The sequence below is a fragment of the Pongo abelii genome, chromosome 9 (genome assembly GCF_028885655.2).
Source record: "Pongo abelii isolate AG06213 chromosome 9, NHGRI_mPonAbe1-v2.0_pri, whole genome shotgun sequence".
Lineage (NCBI taxonomy): Eukaryota > Metazoa > Chordata > Mammalia > Primates > Hominidae > Pongo > Pongo abelii.
This window is the reverse complement of record NC_071994.2, coordinates 113360840-113374951: the sequence shown is the minus strand read 5'-3', so window position 1 is coordinate 113374951 and position 14112 is coordinate 113360840. Positions and strand designations below refer to the sequence as shown.

The following is a 14112-nucleotide window of genomic DNA, read 5'->3' as shown; positions in this document are numbered from 1 at the left end:
TTTGTGTATTAACTGTTTAATATCTGCTAGTTTCCCGTGATATCACTTGAAGAATAACAGTGTTCATTTATTAAATTGCTTCTGAGGACCATTCTCTTTCCATAGGTCAGCTTTCCCAGTGATGAAATAATATATGTTAATAAAAATCCAAAGCTTTAATTTTTTAAAGTAAGATGTAAATATTAGAATTTTATTTTATTTGAGATTCAGTTATACACAGGTAATATTTGTAAGGAGGCTAATGAAAACAATCACCATTCCTAAGAAGCAATTTTAAAGTGTTTCTTCATTGGTGGCTAGAATGTAGTAGAGGTAGCCCTATTCTAAATTAACTTCGTTTATACAGTTTTGCTTTATAAACTTTGTACTTTTGTAACTTGAAGCCTTGAACTTAAGAAATCTTTTTATTTAAATAGATTTTTAAAGTTCCTCTAATGTCAAGTATACTCTAGTATCCTAACCCTGTTAGTTATTGAAAAGGTAAAAGTAAGGAGAGCAGGCTGGGTGCGATGGTTCAGGACCATAATCCCAGCACTTTGGGAGGCTCGAGAGGAGCAGATCACCTGAGATGAGGAGTTCAAGACCAGCCTGGCCAATGTGGTGAAACTTCATCTCTACTGAAAATACAAATATTAGTCAGATGTGGTGGTGCATGCCTGTAATCCCAGCTACTAGGGAGGCTGAGGCATGAGAATTTCTTGAACCCGGGAGGCAGAGGTTGGAGTGCACTCAGATGGCACCACTGCACTCCAGCCTGGATGACAGCGAGACTCCATCTCGAAAAAAAAAAAAAAAAGAACAATTCTAGGTTAAAAAAAAAACAAAACTCTACAGCCATGAACGAAGACCCAATTTTGACATTAATGGCAAATGGTGTATAAGGAACAGGTGCTCATAGTTACTTTGGAGAACAAAAAGGAATAAATGACATTTAATGTATTGCAAGGATAAGAATATTAGCCTCTTTACAAAACTGGTAGGATATGAAAAGGTGAGGAACCAGTTATGTGAAAGTATGTCACGCTCACTGGGAGTTATGAAATTGTATGATTTCTTATTTCTAAACTATATGTAATATGACATTAAAATTCATACCTCATGTTAAAATTTAGTACAGATTGTTAATGCGAGACAGTATCCTTCAGGAAGATTTTAAATTCAGAATACTTTATGTTTAGGATTTTGTTTTTTATGCACCTCGTCTGAGAATCAATAAGCGGATTTTGGCCTTATGTATGGGAAACCATGAACTATACATGCGAAGAAGGAAGCCTGATACTATTGAAGTACAACAGATGAAGGCTCAGGCTAGGGAGGAGAAACATCAGAAGCAGTTGGAAAGGTATGGAGTTTATGACCTTTCACTTTTAATTGATAGGAGTAGGCTATCTAAAATTTAAGACTGCTCAGTTTTTTAAATGTACCTTAAATTTGTATTTATTAATATTTTCATTATGTTAAAATTCAAAGACAGTATTATCACTCTATCCTTTAAAACGAGTATGTATAATTTTCAAGTTAGAAATCTTTGACAGATATCTCGAAGAAAATAGCTTTTTATGACTCATTTCTTGCTTTTCACTGATAGACATTGTTTTAGATATAGTAGTTTGAAACTTTCAAAATTGTTTTGCTTGTGACTTATATTTCTTAATTTTTTCAGGGTAAGAATGTGCTGAATATTTAACTTTGAAACAACATCAGTGACATTGTAGAACACAACTGAAACGTCACTGTGCCAAGTAGGGTAACATCAGTCAGCACTCCCTGCCAAAGACCCTAATCTTTTTAACTCTGTTTCTCTTAGACTTAAAAGAGAAACTGTTAAATATATTAAATTGATAATATTTAAAATTGAATGATAGTGAATAAAATTTATATCAACCCTAGAATCAGATTACTGGGTCCAGTGACATTAATTCCCAAATCTGGTTTTAGATTAATTTCAACTTTGTGCTTTACTTGAAAAAATTTAGAGGCCAAACTAAAGTTAACCTTCATTGAATAAATCTTTATGGAACAACGTGATAGTCTAAGAAATAGAGTAAGTCCTTAAAAAAAATTTGAAGAGCCCTAAACATATGTATTTTAAATATTGGATATAAGGTACTTTGTATCTAGAAGGAAGCCATCTGCTAGATACCATTTTGCTACTATAGTTTTAGGTTTTATATTGAATGATTTTTTTTCTTATTCAACAACTGTTCTGTGTAAGAGATTTTATTGATTTTTACCTATTTTGTAATATTAACTCAAATTATCTTCCTTAGAGAAGTTAACCACATAACAAAACATTTTTATATGGGTTTGAAGCTTGTCAGTAATTACTAATCCCATCATTAAAGATACTGAGTTGGTGAGCTGAGCATGGTGGCATGTGCCTGTAGTCTCAGTTACTTGGGAGGCTGAGGCAGGAGGATTGCTTGAGCACAGGAGTTTGAAGACAATCGGGGCAACAGGCAACATGCAACATAGTAAAACCCTTTCTCTTAAAAATAAAAAAAAAAAGAGTAATGAGTTGGATTGTTACTTTGATGGGCTCTGTCCTTTTTTATTGTGGTCATGTGCTTTAGCATTACATTGTGGTTCTAATCTTAAATGCTTTTTAAAAATACTCTTTATTGGGCTTTACTTTCTATGCAGTACATTCTTATCCACATAGCCTTGCATTTGCCTCTGTGGAAGGGAAGACTTCTTTTAGTTTCTACTTAATTTTTTTAAATCGTCTTAAAGATTTCACTGTCTCTTAAAGGTCTTCTAGCATGAGATAAATGAGGAATTATTTTATATACAGTTCCTGTATCTCATACTCATCACTCTATAGTATGCCTAACTGTTCTGCTCATTCATAATGTTGATATATTGTTTACATTCTTAACTTACTATATTTATCTATATATCCTTTATTTCATGGCTTATAGAGGAATACTGTATTGCTTCTAGTACAGGTAGTATGTTTACTTAGTATCATTTGGTAATGGTGCTATATTTTAGTTACTCTAAGGCTTAGATGGAAGTGGAAGACTTAAGTTTCTTTTTTGGCACAATAATCCGTAGTTCTCCTGGATAAATGTTAGAGCTCTTCATTAGTAAGCATTTATTGACTGCTTTATACTCAGTTGGAATTCAGTAACTTTTATTCAGTTTGAATGCCTAGGAGATATATTATTCTAGTCACCTAGGAATTGGCAGTCTTTCAGAAATGGCACGCTGAGTCATTTATTCCCTGCTTTACAGGTCAGAGAGAGAGAAATGGCAGCTGTATGTGTGGAAACAATTTTGATTAACCCCATTGGCAAAGTAGCCAGCAGACATACCTGGGAGAATGCTCAGAGGTATGCTGCCTCTGCTGCTAGACTCTCCTGGGCAAGAACAGTAGTTGGGAAAGAGTAGCAAAGAGACCTCTTTCCCTACAATACTTTGGTATATTTGGCTATATTTACTCCCTATAATTTTTATAACCTTGGGGTTTTTTGGCAATGAAAATGACCTTATACACTATGAGTGGTTATTTCATGTAGTTTCTGAAGCTCTTAAATTATTGGCATCCAAATTGAATTATGACTCATAATTTTTGCACGTTTTTGTATGGCTAAAATTGTTTCCACATGTGAAAACTGAAAGCCCCAAGTTTACAGTTTAGAGTTACATACCCGTGTACCAATTGTAGGTTAGCTGTGGGAGATTCTGCACCAAGGCTGGCTAGTGTCATACAAAGAACACAGGCTTTGGAACTAGATAAATCTGGGCTTGACTCCGCTTCTAACACTCAAATCGAACAGATAATTTTGAGCCTGTGTTTCCTTGCTCTTACTATGAAAATAATATTCTTACCTTCAAGCGTTTTTGTAAGAAATCACGACAGTGGTATATAGGCATTTAGCAAAGTACCCAGTACTTAATAAAAAATAGCCATTATAATAATTCCTAATATTATTATAAACTAAGTTGGATATGTTTTTAATATTCATGGAAGAAAAATGTAATTGGACCCATTTGATCTTTAAAAAGTAAGATATTCTAGAGTAATTTTTTTGCATATTAATGCAAGGAATAATAGTTTATTAATGTGATTTATGTCCTTGAAATAGAACAACTGCGTTGAAATGAGTGTTTTCAAACCCAAAGTCCAAATAAAAATATCTGCATCTATTGTTACAGTAATCACAAAAGACTTCATGAGGAAAGTGGGACTGAGGCTTGAAGGTTAGAGAGAGCAAGAGATATGTTCAGAAGAAGAAGCCAACATCGATGAATATGTAGAGATAAAAATATGTGTGGTGTGCCTGTGGGCCAGTGAGGTCCTCTAAAATGAACAGCATTTAGGGGAGCAGCAAGATCTGGTTTCATAAAGGAGACAAGACAGGCCTACAAAAACGATATCACTGAGTGATGTAAAGGGCTGAAGGCATTTGTATTATTTGAATGAAGTGTTGGCTGGAGATGGCTATCGTCAGGGTAGGATTCTTGTAAAATTTGAGATAACGAGCCTCACAGTACAGTAAACTACAACATGTTTTAAATATTATGATCAGGTTAAATATCTGCTGTATACTTATTCCATTTCTCAGTAGGAAGACCATTCCCCACCCCCCTCCCAACTTGCATATGGCCAGATTATCTTGATTCTTTTTTTCTGCTTCCATATCTCCTTCACCTCCATCCCTGAAGAACAAATGAAACATCAGTAGGGAAAAGCTAAATAAAACCAGCACATCCATCTGTAGAAAGGGCCATATGTGCCAGAGCTGGGTCAGAAAGGCTCTTAGTTGGTGGAATATGATGGTAGCCTTCTGGTTGAGATCTGGTTTGCAGTGTAAGTCCTCGAGAATTGTCTTGGGACCTTGGGAAAGGAGGGAGGGAGCTAGTTGGCTTGGGAACTGTGGCAGAACTGGATGTGATTGCGTAGAGGCTGGGGAGTGATTGGGTAGTCTAATCAACATCCTAGGGTGGCAGACAACCTGGCATGGAAAAGAATAGCTTTTGGCCTTACTAGCAATTGCTTGAAAAGTACTGCACTTTTGCTTCTTTTGCTTTCACACAAAGCCTGATGTTTTAGCTATCTAAAGAACACAGAGAGGTCAGCAGCCACTGTGGGGGCCACCAGGCCTTTCTTTTGCCCGGAGAGACTGGGAAACACAAACTTTCCCTTAAACTCACGTCTTCTAGAAGTGTGAAAGCTTGTATCTCCTTAAATCTCTTTGCCTGTATATGCTTTATAAATTGAAATAGGATGAAGAGAAAGAGGTGAATGTCCTGCAGAGTGAGCCCAAGTACTGGGGTTAGGAATAGTTATTGGCTCTTCCTCCTTGCTGTTGCAAAAGTACCTCATAGGCATAGGAAACTCCAGAACAGAGATGGAGCTTTCCTTGCATGAATGACCACCAGGCCCTAGTTTTTTTTTTATTTTTTATTTGACAGGGTGTTGCTCAGTTGCCTGCCAGGCGGGAGCACAGTGGCACGATCATAGCTCACTGCAATATTGACCTCCCGGACACAAGTGATCCTCTCATCTTAGCCTCCTGAGTAACCAGGACTATGGGTACACACCACCGTGCCCAGCTAATTTTTTATTCTTATTTTTAGAAGAGATGAGGTCTCGCTATGTTGCCCTGGTCTTGGACTCCTAACCTCAGGCAGTCTTCCCGCCTTTGCCTCCCAATGTGGTGGGATCTCAGGCATGAGCCACCATGCCCAGCCTCTCTAGATTATTAAATGGTGGGAGGATTCATTAAAACAGCAGCGAGGTGTGGTGACCCTTTATGTTTTGGCTTGGTGCATGCACTAGGAGGTCACCATCAGTGTTTGACCTCTTGCTGACTTGTGACACCTCTACCTGTTTGCCCCAAAGGTAAGCTCTCTTTCTGTTTTAGGGGCAAATAGGTATCTAGGAGCTGCAGGAATTTTAAAATTTAGGTTTATAAATAAGGGCGAAATCTTTGATAGCAAAACTTTGCTGGTAAGTTTATCAGAGACTGCAAGTTGAGAAACTACAGGGTTTTGTGCTTGAAATTCAGAATTGACAGCAGGTGGCAGTGCTCTTTTTGTGGAACATTAAAGCATACTCAGATAAATTTCAGAGATGAAATCGTAACTGATTTTTTAAGTTATTAAAGTAGTGATTTGAATATTGATTCAACTTAAGTAAACAATATTGTCTGATAATAGAGTTTCCCCATGTGACTTTTTCTCCTCTTTATATTTTTGCCCCTAACATAGATTCTGACCCATGGTAGGCTCTTGGTAGATGTTTGGTGAATGAATTTGGCAGTATTTAAAAGAAACACTCTCATCAGGCCCATGGCAGATGCAGCTAAATGATCAAGGCATTTTTTCCCACTGAGCTCTGATGATATTTTTTAAGATCATTAGCCACCTACTATCATTCTAATGGAATTGTGAAAGGAGGTGAAATTGATTTGTCATCTTGTATCTAGGCATGAATGGATACTACCCAAGAAATTAAACTTGGATTAATTCATTTTTAATGATTTAAAATTGTTGCCCTCCCTGTTTTAAGATACATGGCTTTGTTTGCTCCCTTCAGTCCTTTATTATTTCCCCAGTGGAGGTCTCCGGTTAATCTAAAGAAGATATTTTCTTGGGGCATGGCTACTGTGTGGTTAACTCTTTTGGTGCTGACATTTAATTTGTTGTCAGAGTTCATCCCGTATGCAAATGGTAAATCGGATTTTTCCCCCATTAAAGTGTGCCTTATAAGCATGTTCTGTATGCAGGAATATATATTCGACAGTTATACTTTACTAGCAGTTTTGTAAACTCATCCTTTGAGGATGTTCCTAAATGTCTAAGTTTTTAATATTTTTTAAAAATAGTCTCAGTGGTCTTTATTGTGAACCCACAATAAGTAATACATTGGAACCCAGCACATGCATGTACATACATGAGTGTATGTATGTCATAGTCCTGTACTTTTAACTACATATGCTATTTTGAACACAAGTGTAATACAATGAAAACCCTGTTAAAATATTTATGCTGTCGTTTCTTCTTAGTTGATTCAGTTCTTAGGTTTCACATGAATACTATTTCCAATTATTATTATTTTATTTCAATAGTTTTTGGAATATAGGTGGTTTTTAGTTACATGAATGGGTTCTATCATGGTGAATTCTGAGATTTTAGTGCACCTGTCACTCGAGCAATGTACACTATACCCAATGTGTAGACTTTTGTCTCTCACCTCGTTCCCAACCATTGCTTCTCAAGTCACCAAAGTCGATTATATTACTCTGTCTTTGCATCCTCATAGCTTAGTTCCCACTTATAAGTGAGAACATATGGCATTTGTATGTTCTGAGTTACTTCACTTAGAGTCATGGCCTCCAGCTTCATCCAAGTTGCTGCAAAAGACATTATTTTGTTCCTTTCTATGGCAGAGTAGTATTCCATCACATGAATAATATTTCTGTGTATTAATTTGTAACAGCAATTGCAATTCCTTTTAAGGGCACAATTAGAGAATGAAAAGAAGAAAAGAGAAATAGCAGAAAAGGAAAAGGAAAGAATAGAACGTGAAAAGGAAGAGCTAATGGAACGTCTAAAACAAATTGAAGAGCAGACAATTAAAGCCCAGAAAGGTAAAAGTTTCTTTTTGAAAATGGATTAAAAATTATTATTGCTCTGTTGTTAGATAGTGGTATTTTTTTTTACTACTCTTAAACCTTATTTGTTATATAGGACAATTATATTTTTAATTGCCAAATTAATACTTAGTGGAATCACATCATAAACATGTTTCACTAAGGCACATTCATTTATACAGTGCTGATGTTTCTCTTAAACATGCAGATATTTTTCTTTTTTTAGTTTTTTATTTTAAACATGCAAATATTTTTCATATGTATTCTTAAATAATTGTAAATGTATATATGGGCTTTATAAACAAAAAACACATATCCAATACATTATGGTATTTAAACAAAAGTATGCAATGCTTTATGGCTGTATAAGTAAGGCATTTAAGTAATTTAAAGTAATTTAAGCTATTCTGACTATATGAACTTTTTTGGAACTGAATTCCTAAAAATATTTTACTTTATTCTACTAGAAAATACACAACACATAGACGTGTTATAACGTTTTTTGTTTGTTTTTGGTAATATGTTTGGAAGAACTTACTTCTTAGGCAATATATAACCAAAGTGCTACTGTATGTAGAAAGGATACACTAGATTTATAATATGTGGTTTATATTAAGTAACTTTAGGATCTACTACTTTCACTTAGCAAATAGTGGAGAAAGCAAGAAAAAAGTATTGCATGAATAAAATGTTTTTCTCCTCTCTAAGCAGCAGGCTCTCAGGGGTAACATGAAGTCTACACTCTTTATAAAAGCTCTATTTAATAACCTGCTTTCTTACAATTGGTAAAACAAGCTATTCAGTTCTGTTGGAAGTAGCCAACACAGGTTGAATATCCCTTGTGGAAAATGCTTGGGAACAGAAATATTCCGATTTTGGGATGTTTGCATTGTCCTATTGAGCATTTCAAATCTGAAAATCCAAAATCGGAGCTTTTTTTTTTTTTTTTTTGAGACACAGTCTTACTCTGTCATCCGTGCTGGAGTACAGTGGCATGATTTCAGCTCAAGCTATTCTCCTGCCTGAGCCTCCCAAGTAGCTGGGATTACAGGCGTACTCCACCAGGCCCAGCTAATTTTTGTATTTTTAGTAGAGAGAGGGTTTCGCCATGTTGGCCAGACTGGTCTTGACCTGACTTCAAGTGATCCACCCACCTCGGCCTCCTAAAGTGCTGGGATTACAGGCGTGAGCCACCATGCCTGGCGCTGGGCATTTTCTTTGAATGTCATGTTGGTGCTTAAAAAGTTTTGGATTTTGTAGCATTTCAGATTTCACGTTTTTTGGATTAGGGATACTCAGTCTTATTTAAGATATATTTTGATTTCTTACACCAGCCTGCTGTGGTGGAGACGTACTCTTGAGCAATGAGTAGAATAATTGTAAGGGAGAGTAGCTAGAGGGGAAAGCCACAAAGATTGCTATAAATGCACAAGCTGATTGATCATTTCAATTCCAAGAGGATTAGAAATAATACTTCTAGGAGAATAAATAGCAATAACCTAGGCTGGGTGCGGTGGCTTTTGCCTGTAATCCCAGCACTTTAGGAGGTTGAGGCAGGAGGATTGCTAAAATCCAGGAGTTTAAGGCCAGCCTGGGCAACATAGTGAGATCTTATCTCTCCAAAAAATAAAAGTGGGCTAGGTGTGGTGGCATATGCCTGTTGTATCAGCTACTCAGGAGGCTGAGAGGTGGGAGGATCACTCCAGCCTGAGCAACAGAGTGAGACCCTGTCTCAAAAAAAATGAAACATCTATATATATAGCACCAGACCTGCATTGAGTTACTGTCCCAGCAAATATCAAAGTGAATTCCATCTTCAAGAAGACAAACCACAGAAAAGAGTTGGTATAATGATTTCATTCATTTTGGATACTCCTTGTATGTACTAGGCACCTTTCTAGTAATGAGATTATAGTACTGGACAAAAAGAGTTGCTATTCTCCTGGAGTTTACATTTTATTGGGGGAAGACAAAGCAATATATTAAATAATACAATTATTTTACATAGTTTTAAGTGCTACAAGGAAAGGAAACTGATAATGTGATGAAAGCAGTAGTTGTGGGTAGGAGGGGAGTGTCTAATTTAGATATGTATTGTTTACAATTTTAAAAAGCTTTACTTCTGTCATTAACTTAGAATATGACTATAAGCCAGTCATTTTAACATCTTAATTTCCTTAGGATCCTAATTTCTAAAATGGAAATAATTCCTAATTTAGCATTCTGAGATTAAAAAGAAAATTTCTAGTTGGGTTCTTTTGGTGAGACAGGTTCTCACTCTGTTGCACAGGCTGGAGTGCAGTGGGTGTGATCAAGGTTTACTATAGCCTCAAACTCCTGAGCTCAAGTGATTCTCCCACATTTGGCCTCCCAAAGTGCTGGGATTATAGGCATGAGCCATTGCACCCAGCCTTATAGTTGTATTTTTTAAAAAACAAAAAATTTGGCCAGGCATGGTGGCTCATGCCTGTAATCCCAGCACTTTGGGAGGCTGAGGCGGGCAGATCACTTGAAGTCAGGAGTTTAAGACCAGCCTGGCCAACACGATGGGGTGTAAATCTCTACTAAAATTACAAAATTAGTAGGTGCCTGTAATCCCAGCTACTAGGGAGGCCGAGGCAGGAGAATCACTTGAACCCAGGAGGCAGAGTTGGCAATGAGCCAAGACTGCACTACTGCGCTTCTGCCTGGATGACACAGCAAGATTCTGTCTCAAAAAAAAAAAAAAAAATCTTTGAAGTACAGATACAGTAATATACGTATTTCTCAAGTATGAGGCTCAATTTTTACAAAGTGAATTTACTCCCATAAGTGCCCTGAACATGATAGACAAAATTTTCTGCCCTCACGCAGTCTCCATTTCTCTTTTTCTTTTAACTTCAAATGTGATTTCTGTCATTCTGACTTATACCATCATATAGAGATTAGTTTTGTTTATTGTTTTCTAATAGCTTTGTTGAGATATAGCTTATAATTTACATACCATGTAATTACCCATTTGAAGTATACAGTTCAAGGGTTTTTAGTATATTCACAAAGCTGTACAGCTATCATCATAATCAATTTTAGAACATTTTCATTATCCCAAAAAGAAATCCCATACCCATTAGCGGTCATTCCCATTTCTTCTCAGTACCCCTTCTCTCTGCTGTAGACAACCACGAATCTTTAAAGATTTGTCTGTTCTAAACAATCATATGAATGGAATCATGCAAAATGTGGTCTTTCGTGACTGGCTTCTTTTGTTTAATATAATATTTTAAAGGTTCATTCATATTGTGGCATTTATCAGCACTCCACTCTTATTTTATTTTATTTTATTTTTGAGCCAGAGTCTCACTCTGTTGCCCCAGGTTGGAGTGCAAATGGCGTGATCTTGGCTCACTGCAACCTCCGCCTCCCAGGTTCAGGCAATTCTTCTGTCTCAGCCTCCTGAGTAGCTGGGATTACAGCCGTCCACCACCACACCCAGCTAATTTTTATATTTTTAGTAGAGTTGGGGTTTCCACATGTTGGTCAGGCTGGTCTCGAACTCATTTTATGGATATGGTATATTTTATTTATTTGTTTGAAATCTGATGTTTTTTATTGTTTCCACTATGACTAAGGTGACTAATGCTGTTATGAACATTTGTTGTATAGGTTTTTGTTGTTCATATGTCCTCATTTCTTTTGGGTGTAACCTAAGGAGTGGAATTACTGTGTCATGTGGTAACTGTATTTAACTTTTTGAGGAACTGCCACATTGGTTTCTAAAGTGACTGTACCATACTACATTCCCACTGGCAAATTTGATTTCTCCACATTTCACCAATACTTGTTAATGTTTGTCTTTTGGATTATAGTTATCTTAATGGGTATGAAGTGGTATCTTATAGTTTTTATTGCATATCTCTAATACCTGGTGACGTTGAGTGTCTTTCTATGTGCTTTTTGGACATGCATATTGCATATATTATTATTTTTTATTTTTATTTTTATTTTATTTTTTCCCTGAGACAAGGTCTAGCTCTGTCAAGCAGGCTGGAGTGCAGTGGCATGATCCCAGTTCACTGCAGCCTCAGTCTCTGAGCTTCAAGCGATTCTCATACCTCAGCCTCCTGAGTTGCTGGGATTACAGATGTGCACCACCACGCTTGGCTAATTTTTATATTTTTAGTAGAGACAGGGTTATACACTTGTTGGCCAGGCTGGTCTCCAACTCCTGGCCTCAAGTGATCTGCCTGCCTTGGCCTCCCAAATTGCTGGATTACAGGCCTGAGCCACTGTGCCCAGCCATGGATCAGTTTTTATTCCTGTTACTAGCGATTGAAAATACATTTGCTCTATGTCCTTACCACTTCTTCCACTAGTTTTTATTGTTAGGGTTTGGTTTTGTTAGCCATTCTGGTGAGTATATAGTGAATATACAGGTTGAGTATCCCTTATCTTAAATACTTGGAGACCAGAGTGTTTTAGATTTCAGGTTTTTGGTTTTTGGTTTTTTTCTTTTTTTTAAATTTTGGAATATTTGCATTATACTTACTGGTTGAGCATCCCTCATTCAAAATTCCAAAATCTGAAATGCTGTCAGTAAGCATTCCCCTTGAGTGTCATGCAAATGCTCAAAAAATTTAGGATTTTGGAGTAATTTGAAGTTCAGATTTTTGGGTTAGGATACTCTGTCTGTAGTTTATTTTCTTGATTACCAGTGATGATAATTTCATGCTTTACAGACCACATGGTCTCTGTCCCAGCTATTCAGCTCTGCTATTGCAGTGTGAAAGCAGCTGTGTAATATAATACCTAAACAAATGAGGGTGGCTATGTTCCAGTAAAACTTAATTTACCAAAAAAAAAAAAAAAAAAAAAAAAAAGCATTGGATTGGGTTTGCTCCATGAGCCATAGTTTGCTAACTCCTGTATTAACTCAGTTAATTGGAGAGGAAACAGCAGAAACCATTTGTGGGATATATGACTGTTAAAAACCTTCCTTTTTTAGAATGGACTGGAGTAGACCTGAGGTTTTCAGAGTTCATTTTAAACATTTTTTGAAACTTACACTTTTATACAATTCTTAATATATCACAAAATAGCTATTGCCTCATCTGTCATTTTTCAAATTGACCTTTATTACAAAAAGCTGATAAAATGAATATTGGGGAATGTTTCAAAATTTAACTTTGTAACCCAGACTTATTTCTCTTTTTTGTCTCATAATACAGAAACAATTTTTATTATGAGAGAAAATAAAGCATTGAGGTTTTTGGCTTTTTTTTTTTTTTTAATTTTTTGAGACAAAGTCTTGCTCCTGTCCCCTAGGCTGGAGTGCGATTGTGCAATCTTGGGTCACTGCAACCTCCGCCTCCCGGGTTCAAGTGATTCTCCTGCCTGATTACAGATGCCTGCCACCACGTCCAGCTAATTTTGGTATTTTTATTATAAACGGAGTTTTACCATGTTGGCCAGCCTGATCTCGAACTCCTGACCTCATGTGATCCGCCCGCCTCGGCTTCCCAAAGTGCTGGGATTATAGGCATGAGCCACCGTGCCCGGCCAGTTTTTTGCCTTTTTAAGTAATGTAGTTCACTGATGCAAAATATTTTGGGAATGTTGTGCAGCCATCACCACTATCCAGCTACATAATTCTTTTCATCTTGTAAAACTAAAACTCTGCACCCATTAAACAATCCCCATTTCCCCCTCCACAACCCCTGGCAACCATCGTTCTACTTTTTGTCTTTGTGATTTTGAGTATTCTACCTGTATAAGTGGTATCATACAGTATTTGTCTTTTTGTGACTGGCTTATTTCATTTAACATAATGTCCGCAAGGTTCATCCACGTTGTAGCGTATGTCAGAATTTCCTTCCTTTAAGGCTGAATGATACTCTATTTGTATACCACATTTTTGCTTATCTGTTGATGGCCACTCAGGTTGCTTTTGTGTTTTAGTTATTGTGAATTATGCTGTTATGAACATGGATGTTCGGGTATTGCTTTGAGACCCTACTTTCAATTCTTTAGTTATTTGTTTGCTTGTTTAGATGGAAGATAAAACCATGAGCTTTGTGGGTGTTGTTTTATATATCAGTCAATCAGATGAAAAGAATTAATTATTAAAGTTTGAGGCTGGGTGCAGTAGCTCACACCTGTAATCCCAGCACTTTGGGAGGCCAAGGCGGGTGGATCACCTGAGGTCGGGAGTTCGAGACCAGCCTGGCAAACATTGTGAAACCCATCTCTACTAAAAATACAAAAATTAGCTGGGTGTGGTGATACACGTCTGTAATCCCAGCTACTCCACAGGCTGAGGCAGGAGAATTGCTTGAACCGGGAGGCAGAGGTTGCAGTGAGCTGAGATCGTGCCACTGTACTCCAGCCTGGGCAACAGAGTGAGACTCCATCTCAAATAAAAAAAGAAAAAGAAAGAGAAGTTTGATAGGCCAGCTTGATTATCTAAATTTTAGAAGGCAGATTCTAAAATGAGTAATCGTAGAATATTGCTATGGTAACATCCAGTGCTGTA

General features: G+C 36.8%; 1 protein-coding gene across 3 annotated transcripts in view; it reads left to right on the top strand.

Annotated features, from left to right (window-relative positions):
* Window positions 1-14112, top strand: part of RDX (radixin) — a 100533-nt gene that overhangs the window by 47186 nt on the left and 39235 nt on the right. For all 3 annotated transcript variants that reach the window (XM_054525025.2, XM_009247035.4, XM_054525023.2), the window contains 2 exons: window positions 1179-1342; window positions 7471-7601. In XM_054525025.2, coding sequence (XP_054381000.1) covers window positions 1179-1342; window positions 7471-7601 — 295 coding nt within the window. The remainder of the gene's footprint in view (window positions 1-1178; window positions 1343-7470; window positions 7602-14112) is intronic.